Here is a 20,830-nt window from a genome sequence, read left to right as displayed (position 1 = left end):
AACACACTATAATTATAGTACAGTAGGCAATATTTAAATGTTCTATATCGGGCAATAATACCGTCATACTAGCATTCCGCGTTTGCGCGTGAATCTACAAGCACCAAGAATCTGGTTTCGCGTTTTTAATCGATATATATCGTATTTTCAATCGATGTAAATCATTTGTAGCTTTACTCGAGTAAAAAAAATCAGTACACATATCGCCACTTCTTAGATTCAAAATTCTATCGACAAATAATCGCATAATATTTAAATCAAATCACACAAATATACATAAGAAATAGAGAAATTTGCAATGTTTTATCGCTGAATTATCACACATAATGAAAGCAATCGGAGCAAATCGCCTGTCATGCGTATTGGCCGAATTCTTGCTCGAGAATGTCTCTCTACGCAAATGGCATTGCTTGCGTTCCAATCGCGATCGCGCACACAACCGGGGCAATGTACGGCCGATGGGTATCGTCGGTGTTCGCGAGGCAAAGATTTGTTTTAATGCTCAGCCGGGTCTCGTCGATGGTGCGGGCCCATTAAAAGTGTTCCCGAGTGCGTACACACGGGGCGTTCCCGATGCGCCTTATTCACGGCATAAACGCACGCGGCATGCAGATTAAACGATGCAGCAGCGCGAGAGGGAGGCGCGAAATGCGACGAAATCGGGAAGTAGAAACGAGAGGGAAGAGGATGAAAAAGAAAGAGAGAGAAACGCTTATTGCGCGCGGCATAAGCGTAGATTAAAGCGGAACACTAAATTCACGCGGCTTATGTGCACCCTGCTTCTCTACGTCTACATAAATAGTACATATATGTATATACGTATAACAGAGTGTATCCGCGTGTTTCTTATCTCAAAAACCATGCAAAGAGGTTCTGCAAAAGCTGATAAACTAGTAATGAAAATGTCACTTGCGACGATGTCACGTGGGCGGACTTGATGAAAGATCGAAACGCTGGAAGGAAATTGATGAATTAAGACCAGTTTCTCCAACGTACACAAAGTTCGTCCGTAGTTGAATTAATTTTTCGTTTATCTCCTATCGTCGTATTGGTCAAGATATAAGCAAAGAAAAAAAAGGAATGCGTTTCATCGTCAAGATGGATAATATCCTCAAAATTTCGGAAGATCGTTTAAGATCATTCTTTTTTATATCCTTTTTTTCACTGCGATATTATAATTTTGTTTTTCAATTTAATATATTTATTTTAGCTTTTAATTATTTCATACGATATCAATGTACAAATATCGTGAATTATACATATAAATAAATAGATTCCTCGAGATTAAATACCGCAATAATATAAACATAAGAATCGCGTCTTTTCTCGCAAGAAATTTTGACAGAACCGCTCTTTGGATCTGTACGCACTGTCGACTTAATGCACCTGCATCGTAACGCGTCCGACTTTCGACGGTGCCAGAGAAACATTCGAGGAACAAGAGTACAGTCCTGCTTTTCCAGTGCTTGCTTGTGCGAAAGTGGCCGTTTGATTCGGGCATTATTCGTTCGAGGCGTTCAACCGGAAATCATAACAGCGCTCAGTGCACATTACATAAACCAAGCTGTATGTATGTGAATGTATATGCCCTTTATACATTTATATAATACGACGGTTGCAAAAAAATGTGTATAACGTCGCGTTGCGTCATGTCTCGTTAAATTGAATTTCCTCGCAATTATTGTACCGGAACGAATTTTCGCATCTCACATTTTATCTCGCCAATTAAAATTTTTGCGAAGCTTTCCGCTGCTATCATATGTAACTATATAATTATTTTCGTTTCGTGTTATTTTGTCGACGGTGGTATCCGATTCGACCATGGAGATGGTTGTAATGCCAACAAAAATATTACATATAGACAATGTATTTTACATGTACAAACAGAATCGTTATTATTGTCATAAAAATTTTCGAGAAAGTTGCGGCATGTCAAATAAGTTTGATGCGTTATCTTTCTGGAAATCAATACAAATATCCAAATATATAATATTTCATAACATTTCATGTCACGAATATATTCATATAGAAACGCGCGTTTCATTACATATGAAAAAATTAGATTGCCACCGTGCGCGGAAATTAAAGTGTAGTACCTTTAAAAAAATATGCCTCTCATCAAAATTCGTTATGGCGTACATCGGTAGTCCATATGAATACCGGGAAAAGGAAGGTTTTCGACAAACGAGCGTGAAGAAGGGAAGGTAGACCGAGACGGCAGGCTAATAAAAGAGCTCACTCTGACATTACTGTCGCGGCAGACGCGAGTGGATACTCGTTTATTCGGAGATATCTGCGGTAGATCTCTCTTTCTTGGCGGCGCACGGGTAGATACGCGCGACGCGGTCTTTTATTTACAACGACAATGACAAACGTAACGACAATTCATGGTTATACGTGTCCCGGCCTCCGTCGCCGTCGTCGCCGCCGCGGCCATAACGCGCGACGTCGTTTTTGTAAAGCGCGATAAGAATTCGAAAAGAGACCCAATAAATCGCGAGGGAAACGCACAGGTTTCAGCCACAAAGGTCTACCTGATGAAAATGGTAAAAAACAAATTTAGGATGACAGAAAGTCGTCGAATTTTTTTTATAGCGCATGTTGGTTTTTTAACACAGACAGGAAAAGATATATTCATTCGTTAATACGTAAAATATGGGTGTTTATAAGAACGTGTTTTTGCGGAAGAACATTATTCACTAATTTTCTCATTACCTGAATGTCAATTCAATAGCGTCTAGTTAAACTCTAAGCAAATATATAAATATATAAATATATGTTTGATGTCGAATGTATAAAATGCATATTATTAATATGAATATTCAAGCACACTGGTAAAACAGAGTCCATATATTAGGAATACCACACGACCGCTCAATACATCCGTGTCCAACATATATTACTTTACGTACTCTATTGGACACTGGTTCATCGATCAAATGAGGATTCGATGCATATCATCGTTTTTCCTATAGTAACCATCAAATAGCTTTACCAATACACATACCTATTTGAATACAAGCGTCGTGTAGCGCGCTACATCATAAATAAAAAAAAAAACACTTGTGGCACTAATATCATTAACATTCATTACTTTATATTTTTGGTGGGACATAAATGACAAAAATTTTTATTTTTTCCGCTTTTTTAAGTGTTATATAGATTTTATAAATTAGGATATCTATTATTAATATAGTGTGTATTTGTGTATGTATATTGTTCTCTCTATAAATATATGTACATGGGGTTCATATAGTAAGAAAAAAGAATCTCATTATAAAAATATCAATAATTCTTCATTATTATGTAAGCTGCGGCTGACCCGCACTTCTTTTTACTACTTAAAATTGTAGTTGCAGAGTGAACTCGTTTGTGTGGCCGGGGCATTATGTGCATGTGTATGTGTCCCTTAAAGACCTGTAAGACCTGTTTTATAATACGTGATGATAGTAATTTAATTATAGCACTGTTTAATCTTGTGAAAATCGTTAGCGACACAACAGATTTACTGCTAATGTAACCTTTACAAAAGTACTGAAATTTATACGTAATATTCCATATGCATGTAACAACATATTTTATGAAAGATTATATATTACTTGTATTCTATAAATTTATATACCTATGAATGAAAAAATTATTTTTATTACATAAAATTAATTTATTAAAAAATATCAATCTATTTATATACATATATGTATATGGTATTATTACAAAATATTTTCTTTTTCACATTTCTGTCAATTTTTGTAATATATCACTTTCTTTTCTCCATTCATTTCATTTACAATAACAGTAGTAAATACATCGCCTCTATCGAAGCCTAAACGCGACACAATTAATAATAATAGCAATTAAATAATCATTAAAAAATTTAAATATTGCATCGTTTAAAATAGATTAATAATAGCTGTTTTTTTTTTTCCATCAATTAATCGATTTTTCACCCTTAAGTGCATCTTACAACTCGGTATGATTCAAAAGCCGCAAATTTCATATTTTACAATATCTCGCCTCAATGAACATTATATATATGTATCATCGCTTCATTAACAACACTAGTTTGAATGCAAGAATTTCACGTGATTAAGAGTATCTAATCCATCCTATCTAATCTATCTGCTCCCTTTCTCTCCCTTGCTGTCGTCTTTTCTCATTGAGCATGCGGACACACGCTCGCGAGTCTCTCGAGCCGGACTGCGCACCCGATCAGTCTTGTTATAGGAACGAGATCGACACTCGGGATCGCTTATAGGCATAACGCGAGCGACCGAAGATGGAAAAATGAACGGTCAACGACGAGCCGGTCGTGAAACTATCCTCTTATTTGCGCTCACACGAACTTCGGGGCGCTCTCCCCGGCTTCGGTAAAATCGCCGATGGAGACGCCCAAGGTGAAATTCTCGTGTGACGACCGGCTTCCAAACGTCGTTGTCCCCGTCGTCGATCGAGAGAGTTCGTGAGAAAAAAAAGCGAGGGAAAGAGAGACAGGAGAAAAATGCGGAGATAATCCGCGTTTTCCATGCCTGAGGTTTTGTCGCGCAAAACTAGCGAATCAATTAATCAGTCCGCAATTTGCGTTGATATCGATATTTCATGTCTGCCCGCAGGATGCTCATAGCAAGACTTTCCGATCGCCTTCAGGATAATCTCGATTATCTTTATATTATAGTGAAACGTAATTAATGGTATAATTAGTCGGAACGTATTTCTCAAGCGAGATAGAGAGATAACGCACGATAAAATTTCATCTAATAAATTAAAACTTTTATGAGATGAGCATACATACATGTTTCGACAGATATAATTCGTCCTTCTCGGGAAGGCCACGTCGGGATTGCTTATACATACGATCTAAGAAAGTGACTATAATTCTCCTCATGTTTCATACACTTATTACATCAAACCACATAAATAGATGCATATGTCGAAACAGGAAAATTCATACCATATTTAATGACTTTGGACCTTTTTACCGGAATATCAGAGCGACATAATAAAGTAACTTGTGACATCTTGGTGAAACTTTCATCGAGTTTCCATTCGGACAAAAAAAGATCGGAGAGGTACCGGGAATCTGTGTTTTCCACGCCTGAGGTTATTTTCGAACGAGCGATTTATTTGTGCCAGCGGGGACAATATTAAAACGTCAAGCGAATTTCTCTTTCTTCATCGTCGGACACTTATAATGTCCATGCAAGATGCCCCAGAAGGCGTCAGTCGTTTTTTGCATTATAAACGTCCAAGGATGAAGAGGTTCTGGCAAATTAAGACAAGCTTGTTCTTGAGTCACTTTCAAGTGAAGAGCTTAACGGGGCTTTTAATTTCAAATGTAGTTACTAAGATAATTAATGTTAAAATTAAGATATTGTGTGTGAAGGAACACATTGCACCCAAATAATTAAAGAAAAATCAATTTCATATATCAGGTCATTAATCAAGTCTTATACATGAATAAAAGAAGTGATCATTGATCTGTGATAAACTCTATGTCCTGAGATTAGTGACACTTTGCATTTTTAATATATAATTGTAGATTATATATATATATTACTATTATATTATTCTCTTTTAAATAATTAAATGTGCATATTAAGCATTACGAGGGAAAGATGATAATTAACATTAAAATTCTGGAAAGTCGCAAAATATATAAACTATAAACATGAACTTTCTCTCTTTAATGAGCAACAACTTACATCTATTTCGATCGAGGATTTTTTAATTATCTTAAAGTAATTAAGGTAGTCAAAATTTTATTATTTTTCTATCTTATAAATATGGAAATCTTCGGACGGGACTCTCAACACAGATTTATACTTTCTTATCGCTGTCATCGAAAATATGCTAAATACATTCCGGGAGAAGACAAGTTTATTTAATCCACAACTCGTCATTCAACGCGATGCGCAGCGTGAGATCCAACGTCGGTATAGCATCATCAAGACCTGTAGTCTCAATTTGACACTAACAATCAGACAAATGTATACATTATGTGCACACATTTTAAGCTTTAATTCTACACTTTAATTATGATAATGTAGCACGTGCATGTATCATCGCAACTATATATAAAATAATCATATATCGTACGAGTGTTGGCGATATTATCGCAGGGAATAAATATTATCGTGAACTATTTTTTGAAGATAACTACAATTATCCCCGGAAGTATTACCGCGCGAACAACATGTTCAGTTACCCTTGCAAGATATCTAATCCTAGAAAACCCCCGTTTGCCTTTCCGTCTCTATCTCTCTGTGTCACGGCTGGTAGGGATAAAACGCGATCGCGACGCGTTAAATGTCCCCTCGGTGAAGTCACGCACGCACTCACGCATCTAGAGAAGGATCTAGGAGGGAGGAGAAGAAAGGAAGGAGGGACATAGAGGACGCGTGCGTGATGGAGAAAGAGACCAGCGTCGAGGAGGGATAAGTAGAGAAGGAGAAGAATAGAGAGAAGAGGAGAGACGGGAATGACAGAGAGAAAGAGAGAGATAAAAATGTCTAAGCTGATCTACCTGAACGAAGCTACCAGTGGTCGTCGTCTACGGGCGACACACGGGGGTAACCCGTACACTCGCGTGCCCGTCCACGGCGGCGGCGGCGGCGACACACGCACACGCAGCAACACGCGTATTCTATACGCGCGTAAGACGACAGAGCGCAACGCGCTATCGCGCTCGTATGGCGGCGATCGAGAGCACACGCGCGAGAGAGAGGTCAGATAGAGCCGCGTGTATAGAGTGGGGAAGAAGGCGGGTCTGCGGCGCGACACGCATACACGGGTACATATACAGAGAGCACACATAGCAACACGCGTGTGGGCACACGTACGCACACACTCGCGCCACCGCCCCGGGACCGCGCGAGCAAAGCTCACACTTACCTGACAAGATGTAAGTTCAGAAACTGGAAGGTGCCACTTCTGCACAGTCCAATACAAGACACCGAACCGGAAAGTTCGTCCGAAAATTAGTCGACGCGCGTGACGACACCTCCGCCTGTAACACTACAGCGGGACCAAGTGTGTTGTTGGTGGCGGTGGTGGTTGTTTGATCGTGCGGGACCAGAGGAAGAAGCGGAAGAAAAAAAAGGAGGAAGAAGAAAGAGAAGAAGAGGACAGCAGCGCGACGAGTCGCCTCCGCTGGTCGAAGGTGGAGAAGCTGGAGGTGGAAGAGGAAGAAGAGGAGGAGGAGGGGGAGGAAGGAGGAAAAGGAGAAGACGGTGGCGGTGGCGGTGGCGGTGGCGGTGGCGGTGGAGGAAAAGAAGAAGAAGACGAGGAAAGACGGAGAGGATGAGGTGGACGGCGAAGGTGGAGGCGCGATAACGAAATGACCGGAGATACGTGAAAACGCGCCGAGACACGGAGAGTGACGGTGTCGAAGTAGAGAAAAGTACGTCAAGGTGTGCAACGTAGTGCGAAAAGGAAGAAAGACCGGAGGATTTTTTTTATCGCGCATGAAATCAAGTGCGCGATTTTCTATCGCGACCATCTTGCCGAAATATGAACGAAATTAAATCGAGTTCCGATCGCGAGTGATATCGTATAGTGCGACTGTATATCTTCTCCGTGTTTTTCATTCATCTCTTATCGATCGCGAACGATCTCGTTCATATTTACGATGGTGTTTTGCGTGGCGCCGTCGTCGTTGGCTGCAATGATCACGACGATGACGACGATAAAGATGATGGAGACGAGAGCGAGCATCGAGAGGCATCGTATACGTATTGGATGATTATCATATTAATGAATGCACACCGCTAGTCGACCAGCCAGTTTGCAGGATCGCCGACAAGGAGGAGCTTTTGCGAGTCCGCAAGCTCGGAAATCCGTCGCCGATTATTTCGCGATTCTGCGCGAGGATCGAGAAAATTTTGATCGCGTGAAAACGACGATTATGATCCAAAACGGTTGAGAGAGAACACGTGTGCGAAGGAAAAACTAAGTGTTCTGAATACGAAACGAGAAACACAGAAAAGTGAGTGTGTGATTCCTAGCTCCTAGATTTTCGGAGCTTGTGCTATCAGACTTGTGCTACGCGACTCGGATACTCGTATTGCTCGCACTATCGTCTACTTGGATATCCGACAGGATCTCGACCTACTACGCCTGCAGCTGGACGTGTCACGTTGACAGCATTCGACCGATAAAGCGCACCCGTGAGTCTTTTCCACCTTCGATTGAATCGGGATTTCGATGGGCGCATGTGTGTAGGCGCACCGGATTTCTCTTTCGATAGGGCCGCGCCGAGTATCGATATCGGGAATAAATTAACAGCACGAACGAGCATCTAAAACAGGGATCGAGAGAAACCGGTACAATTTCGATGAGTTTATATATAGATTCCAAGATATCGTCGACATGCGAAAATAAATAAATAATATGTGCTTAATTACTAAGTACATTAGTGATGATAACAATGCGCGTCAATCGAATTAATTCTGTCACATAGACTAAATCCGATACCGATATACTTTAACGGAAAATATATCGGATAATAATTACAAAAGTGTTACGAGTGATGATAATTTACTTAATAAATTAAACATGAGAGAGATTGAACTGAAAGAAATAAATAATGATTAACAATTACATAAAAAAATATTGCGGCATTGCATGTTACATTTCGATATAAAAAATTACTCTGGTTATATCGTATCTTTCCATCTAAAAACTGAAAATTAAATTCATTGCAATTACATTGATTTCACGGTGATTGCAATACGAGTGGTAATCGTGCGTTTCGATCGACCTTGACGTTCGTATAGACTCTTTTCGGACGGTGGTATCGGGACAGCATTCCTTCCGATGTTTTGCAATCCAGTCTATAATGCACGATCGACAATCTATTGCCTGCGGTAAAAGCATAGCAACCCGTATAGTATTTGATAAATATGATAAGCTTTAAAAAAAATAAGATTTAAAGGTATAGAGAAAGAAAAAGAGAAAAAGAGAAAAAGAGAAAAAGAATTGTAATTTGACCATTCACAACGAATATTACAGGAGTAAAGTGATTTATCCGCGTTATTATATGTGATATTAAGTATTTTATTATAACACAATATAAATAAACTCATTATTATATATAAAGATAAAAAAGGAAACAATCTTTATTTCTTGATAAAAATTTGACTAAAATCGATATACGAATATCATTCTAGCATATGATTGAATCGATATACAGTTAAATTTAAAAAATTCAAATGGTTAGACATGGACATATATCGTAAATCCGATAGTTTTAATTGGAATTAATGTTGTCCACGATAAAATCTTTCATCATATATAAAAAGAACTGATAGATATGCAAATTTCATTCTTGCACACGGACTGAATATTAATGACAATTCTCTGTCATCTTTAACCTTGCTACGTGAGAAACGTCATACGGATGATTATTTTCCTCAAATTCTTTAACATCAAAAACGTTTCTCTGGGAAAGAGAATTTTCAATCGATACTACGGTACTCTAACATCGACTAGGTATCTCGAATATATAGTCATGTATCACATTGGCATGTCCTTAATTTTCTTGTTACATGATCAGCATTTTTCCATAAGTATAATTATTTTAAAGCGGATTTTAAAGCGGATAGTTATCAAGTCATTAAGCAAACAGACCGGCGCGTAACGAGAAACGGTACGTTTCCCAACAACGACAGTTGATAATGTCCAATTATGAATACCGCATTTGCTTCGATGTGCGTCTATCTCACTCTAGTCGGTCTTTCTCGCCGTAATATTTCTGCGCGAGAAATGACGAGTCGCGTAATAAAAACGCCACGTAAATGAACGAATGAGGAAATACCGAGCGGAGCGAGCGCGCTGTTTTACGTCATCAAAAAAGTCGTGGTGTAGATTGTCTCCGATTTTATAGCGTGTCTCTATCATGCTAGATATTTATTTCATTCCGTGCCGTGTCGTATTTCTCGGTGTTTGACAACTGCTCGTCGACACTTTGCGATTTCTCTGTCCGCGCATGGATGACCCCACCATTTAATGCTTATGCGAAACGTCCAGCCTGATGCTAAAACGTCGGAATGGGGTCCGAATTTCCCATGGACTGCGCGCCTAATTATGTGTCCATGGGACATTCGTTCCATTATGGCAACGAGCATTGCTGGTTACCCCTTTTATGCTAAGTGAGAGCGAACCAATGGATGACCCTCTGGAACGGGGTGACCATCCGCACTTGGACGGTCGCTCCCGGACATGCCGGACACTTCCCGCGACCATCCCCATATTCATAAAGCTTCTTTCGCGCCTTTCACTATATAGGGTGGCCCTCGAAATCGCGTTGGGCAACACGCCGAACTGTATGGCCGGCCTCGCCGGTGCTCTTGGCCGATTACGCGTTGAACCTGATACCATATTTAATATATGTTATTTTATTTATATATATTTAAAGTTGGCAGTGTCCTCGTTCTTAAGTATCACGAATATGAATAATTTTATCGTGCTTATTATTATTGCTGCAATGACTGTACTCTCATATTAATCAAGCAAAATAATATAATTACCGAGTTAAATATTACCAATATAGTATACTAGACATAAATGCAGTTATTGATATTTATAAGACATGCGAGATATTGATAATATCTTGCATAAAATTATAGTGTTCATTTTGCAGTTTTTATAATACAGATCTATTTTTACAAAACACGTTATCGATATTATTTGCCTATTATCGTCTGTATTATCATGTAATTGTCGCATGCAAATGTTGATAATCTAGACAACATAGTTTCATAACGTTGGAATCAACAAAATAGCAATAGGGAAAATTTTGCTCCACTGATTTGATATTGATTCGTAAATCGCGATATACATATACGCAAAAACGTAAATTACTTCGGCACACGCGGTGTAGCTCTCTGAATTTTAGATTTCATAATGGCAACCTGTCGCGCACGCACATTCGCGATGCAAATACAATCCAATTTTCTAAAGATCGCATATGGAGAGCACGTTGGCGAGCGCCGGCCTCTCGCAAGGCCGACGAACACCGGCGTTGTAGACCCCGAAAGCCGGGCAAGTCAGTCATGCAGGAAAGTTTAATGACTACTAATGGGGCACCCTGTATGCAGGTAAACGCGCAAGGTCCCAAGTCGGCGAACGTCCGTTGAAGCCTCGAGCGATCTCAGCGACGGTAATTCGTGATTCCATTGCGGGAACACGCACGCGGAGGTACATGATATAGGGGAAAAAAAAAAAATCGAGGATATACATGAGGAAACGACGAGATCGACGACGACAAATCGTTGTCATTACGATCGATATCGTTACCCGAACCCCTTCTAAAGTAACTCCGAAAATCCGACGTTATGTCGCGAACTCTTTTAATAATGCAGCTTTAATAAACAACATAATTATCATACTTATTAAACAAGATAACCGGGTATGATAATTATGTTGTTATTATGTTAAGAATAGTCTCAATCTCGAAAAGATTTTTACAGCTGCATTATTAAAATCGCGAGTTTCCTGTTTATTGGCACAACAGGAGGGGAACAACTCTATCCTTCACTGCCATAACTCGATCGATCGTTTCACGAATAAAATTGTTAGACTCCGCTGAGACATGCGACAATCAAGGCGCTGATTCTTGCATCAGTATCAGTACCTATCGACAGTGACACGGTACGATTGGACGCATTAGTGCAGTTTATCGCGACCAGATCTGTGTTTCGTGAAAGTGGCCGGAGAAAAAATTCATAATTAGCGCGAGTGAATAGGCGCGAGGCGCCGCTAAATGTCGTGTCGCTTATCACGGATAACAGTGATAGTAGACATAAATAATGGATCGTGACGTTTGTTCTGTAGTGTGTTAATTTACCGTTCTTGGCGACGCAAAGTTCGAGCGCGGGAAAGAAATCCGGTGGCGCGAGAGTACCGTAAAGCACGAACACCGAGATCGTAAGGCGAAACTGTCGTATTTCACGCCGTAATTAAGTAACCGAGCAAAATGAAAAGCTGCGACATAATTGAAACTGCCGTGACGCTTCGAGTAAATTTAAACGTCCGCGCTGAATGATACATCGCGAAGCGAGAACCTTTTTCCGCCATAAATCAGTCACGATAACACGTTCCACGTGAAATATTCGACAATGAAATAGTAATACATCAATGTGGAAAAGTGAAAAAAATCTAGATGCCTTAATAAATTGCACGCATTTAACAATAAAAAAATAATGTAAAATTATAATCTAAATCTTAAAATTTTCCCTTCGCGCAAAGATGAGAAACAACGGAAAAACACATTTGTTTCTGCAAACAGCTCTTCATATTAAACGCAACAATAAACGATCGAAACGTTACGAACGAAGCGCTGGCACGCATGAAAATTGGGGCGATTCTGACTGCGCGTGCGTTCGATTTCGATATGCAAATTAACACGTCCTTTCGCTCGCCGCGAGAGTAAATAAATTCTCTCGGTGCGCTCCTTCCGGCCTCTCTAACTGTTGTTCCGGCGTGAGACAGTCGCCAATTTAATTTGCGCTAATAACACGATCGTTAGCCCACAGCGGGAATTAGCGATGAGGGGGCTTACTGTAACCTCACTTCTTCGCTTTTCTCGTCGGCGCCACAATGCCAATAATGGCATGCCATTTTCGTTGAATGGCCAGAAAGGGGAAGGTAAAGAGCATAGAGGTAAAAGCACACCCGTCGCGCATTGTCGAGAGCGCTCACTACTTAGTGCCAGGTTCGCACTCTCTTCTTTGTCTCTCTTTCTCTCTCTAGTGTTTCCTTATGTTACATCAAAGTAACACTCTTCGGAGTACTCCTTGTAAAGAACGACGTCGCGACAATGCAAATAATAAATATAAACCGCGCCGAGCTCGCAAATGAGAAGCGGTCGACGATCTCGGTAATCTTAACGGAATAGAAACGCAGAAAATTGAGAAAATCGAGTCGAGTAAAAACGGCAAAAATTCGTAACGTCTAAAAAGTATTAAATCATACAAGACCTATTAGTATTGGACAGTAACAATTTATTAAATCATACTCTTTGTAATATGTATGCGGCAATTTTAAGTGTGACATTTACGATAATTTCTTTTCTGTATCGTAATGTCGCGCAATTAAACAATAAGAATAGATACGTTTAATAGACAAGATGGTTTTACGACCGGGTATATATATCGACCAGCTCATAATTCAGCGTCGACCGGACAAAATCGAGCGTAACCAGAAAATCAACGACCGCATCACAACCGTTGCATATGCGCTATACTGACGCTGTCATGGTAATTACTTCTTGTCTCTTTTTGCCGCGTGTATACGATTGCCTAGAAAATTGCGTTAATACCATCGCTCACCCTTTTCCCCCTACCTTACGCCATTCGCCTTACGTGTTCACATCTTTTCTCGCACATCCCTCTTCCTTCGCGAACGCCCAATATAAGCGCTTTTCATGCACGACGAGTGATTACGCGCTACCTTTAGCTACACCTTGTCTTACTGGCGCGGACTTTCTCGCGGTTATCACATCCGGGTATGGAAAAAGATGGGCGCGAAAGGTGTAAAAGGGACGAGATGAAGGATAGACGCGCGCAGCAGAGAAAGGGACCGTTAGACAGACGAAGAGATATGGGCGGGAAACGGCAGAAATTGATATTTTTCCTTCTCGAGAGTATGAAGAAAAAAACCGTCTTTAACGAGGAATGATTTGTCGGGACGTGTTTTGAATGATCGCAGCCGCGACGCGCGTCTGATAGTCGTGATATATGATCGTCGTCATGTTTTATACGTACGCACCAATCGTCGGTATATGGAGGCTATTTAGAAAAGCTTGCTCTAAAATTTTACAACTCTTGCAAATATATATACGTATTAGCGAGAAAGTATTGTACGTTTGTTCCGTCGCGATAATAAAATGTAAGAAATTAATAAGAATTATAAGCAAATAAAACAAATCTTTGCTGGGAAAATTAGTTTCACACGGGATATGTCACGATATCACATTTCGAAACTTCACTCCTCAGAATCAATTGCTAGATTTCATTTCTAAGTCGTCAATCATAAAAATCTGACGTGTTGAGTACAAATTGATTATCTTCTTGAGCATCTTTTATATAATTTCCTAGCGGCCGTAATAAAACAATCTCTCTCGAACGTCTTGAATTTTCCTATGGCAACCGGATGCCGATCGACTACTTAACAAGACGCCGCGACGGTGGTATCATCGCGTAGATATCGGAGAAGTAATAATAGGGAAGAGTAGGAAAGTCGAGGGAGAAAATACATTCGCATGCATACAGACCGGCAGTAAGCAAAGGACCGTTAGTTAGACAGCCGAGAGATTAATATTTTTCCCCGTAATACAAAAAAATTGGCGTTAACGAGGAATGATTTGTCGAGTGGTCAGCGTGATAGTGACATAGCTAGCGGCTAAACGCGAGAATTACTGAATAACGTAGCGTATTATTGCGTAATATTAGAACCTGGCGAGCGCACCCACTTCTACTTCCTCTGAAAGTTCTCAGCATCGTGCATTTTTCGCGTCAATCTTTGAACTAAATCACCGACGATGTAGATGAAATAAACCCGACTCGGCGATTCGCTATTCTTACAAAACTTATATCTTAATACAATCTAAAAATGAAATTAATAATAACATGTTTTCCGTAATAATTTACAGAAAAAATCTTTACAAAACTTTCCATGCTAAATACCAAATATTTGAAAAAAAATGCTTTAAATTAGATATGCTGGAGATATCTCAAGCATATCTAAAACAAAAAATAAAAAAATAATAAGCAAAAAATTAGTTACATATATACCTGATTTTAAATTTAAAAAAATATATATTATTTGTTTCTTCGAATCCAATTTTATTATTTATTTCTTCGAATATAATTTTATTATTTATTTCTTTGAATCTTAAAAGATTGTTCGGAAACGAGAGTTCGCATCGTCGCGTGATGATGTATCGGTCGTAAAATCAACCTAATGTGGAAAGGTCACTATAGAGAGATTAGTTAACGGACCGCGGTTGTCTATTCAGTATCATAATGCTTCGCCGACTTCGAACTGGTTTTCGAGAGCCAGAGTTAGATCAGGCTCTGATCACGAGATAGGAATACCCTAACTGGAATCTAGAGCATGCACGAATATCTTGAAGGATTGAATAATCCTTCGGCGCACGGATAATATTACAGAAAAATTCGATCAATAAGAAAATTCATTTGAATTATGTCACTGTGAGTGTCTAAATTGATTTGTGAAATTTTATTCTTTCAATTAAAAAGTTCAGAGAAATTGTGAAATAAAGATTATTACAATATATTTCAATAAAAATGAAATAAAAATATAAAAGAATAAGATAAAAATATAAATTTAAAATAAATAAAAACATATGATTAATACAAGAATTTTTAAAAATCAATGTAAAGAGAGAGAATGTTAATTTTACTCAATCATAATTTTTTTATTCTTATATATTTTTTATTTTTAATTTAATATTATTATTTTAATCTCTAATTTTAATAGTCAATATCAAAATATTAAAAAAAAACAGATTTGATGAATGATTTAAAACTTACAATTACACTATTAATTTTTTCATTTAATATCTTTCTACTTTCTGAATTGATTGAATGAATTCTATTATACACTGTGTGCATATTTTAATTGTTTATTAATATTTAAGATTAATCGAGAGAGAGAGAGAGAGAGAGAGAGAGAGAGAGAGAGAGAGAGAGATATTTCTCAATAAATAATTTTAACATAATTTATAAACCGCACGCTTTTACATTTTACGATTACAGAAAATATATAATAAGTGCAAATGTCGATCTCCCCTGAGTTTCTCTCGCGTTATACGTGGGCGGTCGCAGATAATAATACTGCCGAAAATGAAAACGACCGTCACGAGCGGAATGAATCTATCATAAGAGCGACGAGCGAAAATTACACACTGTCGCGAAACATTACGACTGTGGCCTCGATACGAGGCGGATAATTTTCGAGTATCCTGAGTTACATTTCGATACGGGGCGTATCGCGGAACAAATTGACTGACACTGGTCCATTAAGAGTACCGCGTGCAAACGTTTCAATTTGACAGGTCGACTTTCGATAACGATAGCCCATCGACCGAGATGAGGGACCCGCGAATTATAAAAAAAAGACAGACATCCTCTCTCTACAATACGGTAACGGCACCGAGAATTGTTCTGTGCATTATCGTTTCCGATGAAAGTTAACGAGCCAAACGATCTTCGATCTTGGCGTTCCTCGATATATTTACGATATCCATGTCGCGCAGCTCGTAGGAAGGCTATTAAAGGTACATACGTAATGCGCGATGTGATAAGTGGCAAGTATCTTTCGTTAACGATCAGGCAATTTCACAACATCCTGCCAGACGACGGCGACGAGATAGTCGCGCTCTCGCGGCTATAAATCGACGGATTTACTTCTCTCTTCGTGCAGGGCGAGAAAGGTACAGATTCGCGTCATCGTAAAGTTTGGTAATTGCGCCACACGCTCGACAGATTGGCGTGTGTAATTCGGTAATAAGTCGCACGTGGAATTAGGTATATTAACATTCCTTTTGAGCGCGAACATCTGTCAAACACAGTTGCAATTTATTACGTAAAATGACAACATAATTCCTTGATACACCGTCGAGACAAACCTATAAAATGCAAATGAATAAACTTTCAAGAATGATGCACGAATAAAAATAACAATTAACGAGATAAGATATTTTATTTTCGACAGTATCTTTTTTCATAAAATATAATATAGTTATATTTTTTATTTAAATTAAATTTTTTTTTATTTTTGAGTTATTAATTTATTGCAATAATGAAATATTTTCACGCATTCGAGACAGGAAAAGCATCGATTGTACGATAATTACGATTTGTCGATTTTGTGGCTTGAACTTTTCTCAGGTAACAAAAAACGGAATATATATGTAATCATATTATGTAATAAATATTACGCATCGAACGATTGACTTTTGCTACGATGATAACGGTGGTAGGACATGTTCACCGCACAAATGAAACTATTAACCTCGTCATCGTAGATTTCAAGTGTAAAACATAAAATATTAGCCGTAAATTTCATTAGGGTGCTAAACGTGCTAAACGTGCTAATAATTATTGGTACGTCGTATAATAAACGCTATCTTTTCAAAACGGTCATAATATTCACGTGAGTTGCACTTTGTTGCGAGAATATGTCAAGCGTAGGTCGAAATGTGAAAATCATAGACGAGCCTAAATGAAAGTGTTAAGTTCACTTTAGACGATCTGTAATTCTAAAGAAAATTCCATTTAAAATTTTATGTCCCGCACATCCTACTTGTATGTAACGTGTGTGTGTATATGTCGATATGTATTTTATATATGTGTACGACACAAAGTTGCAAATGAAATTCTATCTCGAATAATAGAATTTATCTGTTTAAAGCAGATTTAATATTTCGATAGATGTATGCAGAACCATCTATTTTTACATTTACGTTATTAAAATCTCTAAGATTTAAAGGTCAACTTTATAAAATGATAAAAAACAACAAAATTGTTTTATTCAAAAGTTATTAGTACTTGACAACATTTTACAATCGGGTATTGTTAATTTTAAATATATATACATATAAAAAAGGCAGCACATACACACACAAATTAAAAATAAAAACAAACAAGAGAGTTAAAGTAAATCGGAGAAACGAAAACATGACAGATTTATTCTTAGGCGATATATATTCTAATGTATAATTAATTATATCGAACTTTGGTGGAAATATGAAAGTCGTTAAGCAACATTAAATTTCCATGACGCAAGATATAAAACGGTCGTAAAATTGGCAATCATAAAAAAACTCGACGAAATTTTTAGCCTTTGCTCACTGTTAATTGGATAAAGAAATTTTAACGATCTAAAATACCAGATCGTAATAATATTAATTGCCTAATATTCGATACTAATACGAATTCGTGATATAAATAAGCCTCATTAAAATTCAATGAAAACTGTTGTGATAAGCATTATCGGAATGCAAAGAAAAAGTGTCGACTTTGACTTATCGACTACGTGGACAGCTATCACTTTCTAATTCGTGTCTTCCTACAGACATACACATAATTTATGGTAATAAAGTAAGCCGATTACCTTTCACACGGTACGATCATCCAGCATCTTATGTGACCGTTCAAAGTAAAAAAAAAAAAAATTCAAAGTAAAAAACCAACAAGAAATTTCAGAATAACTACCGATTCCTTATCCTTTTTGCAAGCAAAGTTTAATTTACACATATAGTTATATAAATCGAATCTCGGTTGAGTAACAACATTAAATCGCACAAAAGAAATATATATATAAATTCAAAAATATATATAAATTCGTTACTCACCACTTTGTTAGATTAAACTCGCTGTCTAAGAACGCACAAAACACAACACACTGAGTTTTGATGAACCGAGACGCGAAACGAGAATTGTGTGTCGTAGTAAAAATTATCGAACCGTTCTTCGAAACTGAACTATCAAATTGATAGTTGATCGTGAAATCTATTCGATACAACTTTAATGATTTTCTTCGATGACACGCGACACGATAACTTGCCGAGAGACTGCCGTATATTTGGCGCTAAAATTCACTCTCATCCCCACCTTGCGGAAAACTTGCGCAGCGCTCATTACGTGTACTACGTGACAGACAGAGAGGAAAAAAGAGAGAGAGAGAGAGAGAGAAAGAGAGGACACATGGAGCATAAATAAATCGCGGTATTGTATACGCATTCTATTTGCGCGTACGTACGTGTGCAGATATGAAGAACCAAATGTGATCTAGTCATAACAGAGTGGCCGTTAAGTGTATACGCAGGTATAATGCAATATATACGCACTTACGTATTATACGAACGGGCGAATAAACCTATAATGGATACGCAAACGGCGGAGCAGGTAGCTATTCATTCATGTTTGGAGAGTACCGTACATATAATGTGGGCTACCTACATATTTTAAATGTCCTATTTATCATCGTCCTATCTAGGTTTTGCGAATATCGCCCTCGCTGTTTCTCATTTGTGTTACGAGGTCAATTGGAAAAACCATCGCAGGAACATCGCACGTCTTTTTTGCAGAAACGTATATTTTTTCTCGATACATATCAAAACTGCATATGTAAAATTCTATTCTGTATAAGGCTGGCAAGTACCCATAAACACTAGACATTTTCGTTATATAAATTCACTTATATAGTATATTTTTAATATAAATTATTCAAATTATTTATTTAATTATTAAATAGATAATAATTTGATTCGCCAGTGATGAAAATTAATAAGGAAGATAGCAAGTAATCGACCAAACTGGCAGATATGCTTATATAATTTTATTTGGTGTTCGATGTACAACGACGTTTCGACCCTCGGTTTAAGTCCTTATTAAGTCTAGATTGAAATTTTACGGTAAATTAGTATAGTTCTAATGTTAAAATTATATAATTATATATTTCTTTAAAAAGGAAGACTTCTACGAGCTTTAGTTTTGAAGGGCAATTTTATGAATAAATACATGGTAGCCCGATGGGCTCCCCGCTATCACCTATTCTAGCAGACATGGTAATGGAAGACTTGGAAGTACATTGTCTGGAAATATTAGATTTTGACACTCCCGTGTATTACAGATATGTGGACGACATTTTTGTGATTGTTCCGCGTTCAAAAATTGATTTCATTGCGTCAACCTTTAATGGCTATCATAGACGGTTCTGTTAGCGGATGACAAGTTTCACAAAAAGAACATCCGAATTGTCAAACAAATTTTGACTAATAATTGTTATCCCTTACATATTATCGATCGCTATGTTCACAAGAGATTATGTATGATAAAACAAAAAACCATCCGGACTACTGATGATAGCAACGGCGGATTAGATATCACCTCATTCATTTCAAAGCCGTATATTAAAGGATTGAGCGAGAATCTTAGTAGATCAATTAAAGAAACGGGCTTAAAGGTTATTTACACTATAAACAAAAAACTTAATACTATCATCAAATGCGGGAAAGACAGACTGAATAGACAAAACAGGACTGAGATCGTTTATAAAATTGACCGCAACGACTGTGACGTTACTTACATCGGACAGACAAAAGACATCTAAAGACACGACTAAAAGAACACAGAAACAATATTAAATTACATGCAACGAATCATTCTGTGATTAGTAAACACAGAACAGAATTTTTGCATGATTTCAACTGGACAATACCGAGCATATTGCATTGCGAGAAACACATGAAGAAGAGAGAGATAGCCGAAATGATTTTCAAGAAATTTGACAGTGCAATTAATATGAAAAAAGACATCGAAAACTTAAATCCGATATACAACAATATTTTAAAATATGTGTAATGACTTTGCTCTTGCTTATTTTGTTTGCTTGCATTTCATTGCGTGCATAGTTACTCAGTCTAATATCTGACGTGTAAATGTGACGTTCGAAATTTATTTCTAACCGAATCACGATAAATTTAAGATACGTTCAATGTTCTTATTTATTGGAGGACTGATATATATCATTTTCCTTTTTAAAGAAATATATAATTATATAATTTTAACATTAGAATTATACTAATTTACCGTAAAATTTCAATCTAGACTTGATAAGGACTTAAACCGAGGGTCGAAACGTCGTTGTACATCGAACACTAAATAAAATTATATAAGCATATCTGCCAGTTTGGTCGATTACTTGCTATCTTCCTTATTAATTATTAAATAATTAAATAAATAATTTGGACCATTTAAAATTAAAATACATTTTTTCCAAAAGCAGGATATTGCGAAAGATATAA

The 20,830-nt window shown here is 37.7% G+C and overlaps 1 protein-coding gene across 6 annotated transcripts in view; it reads left to right on the top strand.

Moving 5' to 3' along the window:
- The window catches only part of Grh (grainy head), a 105,097-nt gene that overhangs the window by 38,663 nt on the left and 45,604 nt on the right, over nucleotides 1–20,830 (top strand). Inside the window, exon 1 of one of the 6 annotated variants that reach the window (XM_072899956.1) lies at nucleotides 11,667–12,657. The exons of 4 other annotated variants lie outside the window; for them this stretch is intronic. In XM_072899956.1, the coding sequence (XP_072756057.1) occupies nucleotides 12,625–12,657 (33 nt within the window). In that variant the 5' untranslated portion in view covers nucleotides 11,667–12,624. Of the gene's footprint in view, nucleotides 1–11,666; nucleotides 13,254–20,830 lie in introns of those variants that run through there. One more of the 6 variants, XM_072899957.1, reaches the window with a different exon arrangement.

Source organism: Anoplolepis gracilipes, chromosome 9, assembly GCF_047496725.1.
Source record: "Anoplolepis gracilipes chromosome 9, ASM4749672v1, whole genome shotgun sequence".
In the NCBI taxonomy this organism is placed as follows: Eukaryota; Metazoa; Arthropoda; class Insecta; order Hymenoptera; family Formicidae; genus Anoplolepis; species Anoplolepis gracilipes.
This window is presented reverse-complemented; position numbering and strand designations above follow the sequence as displayed.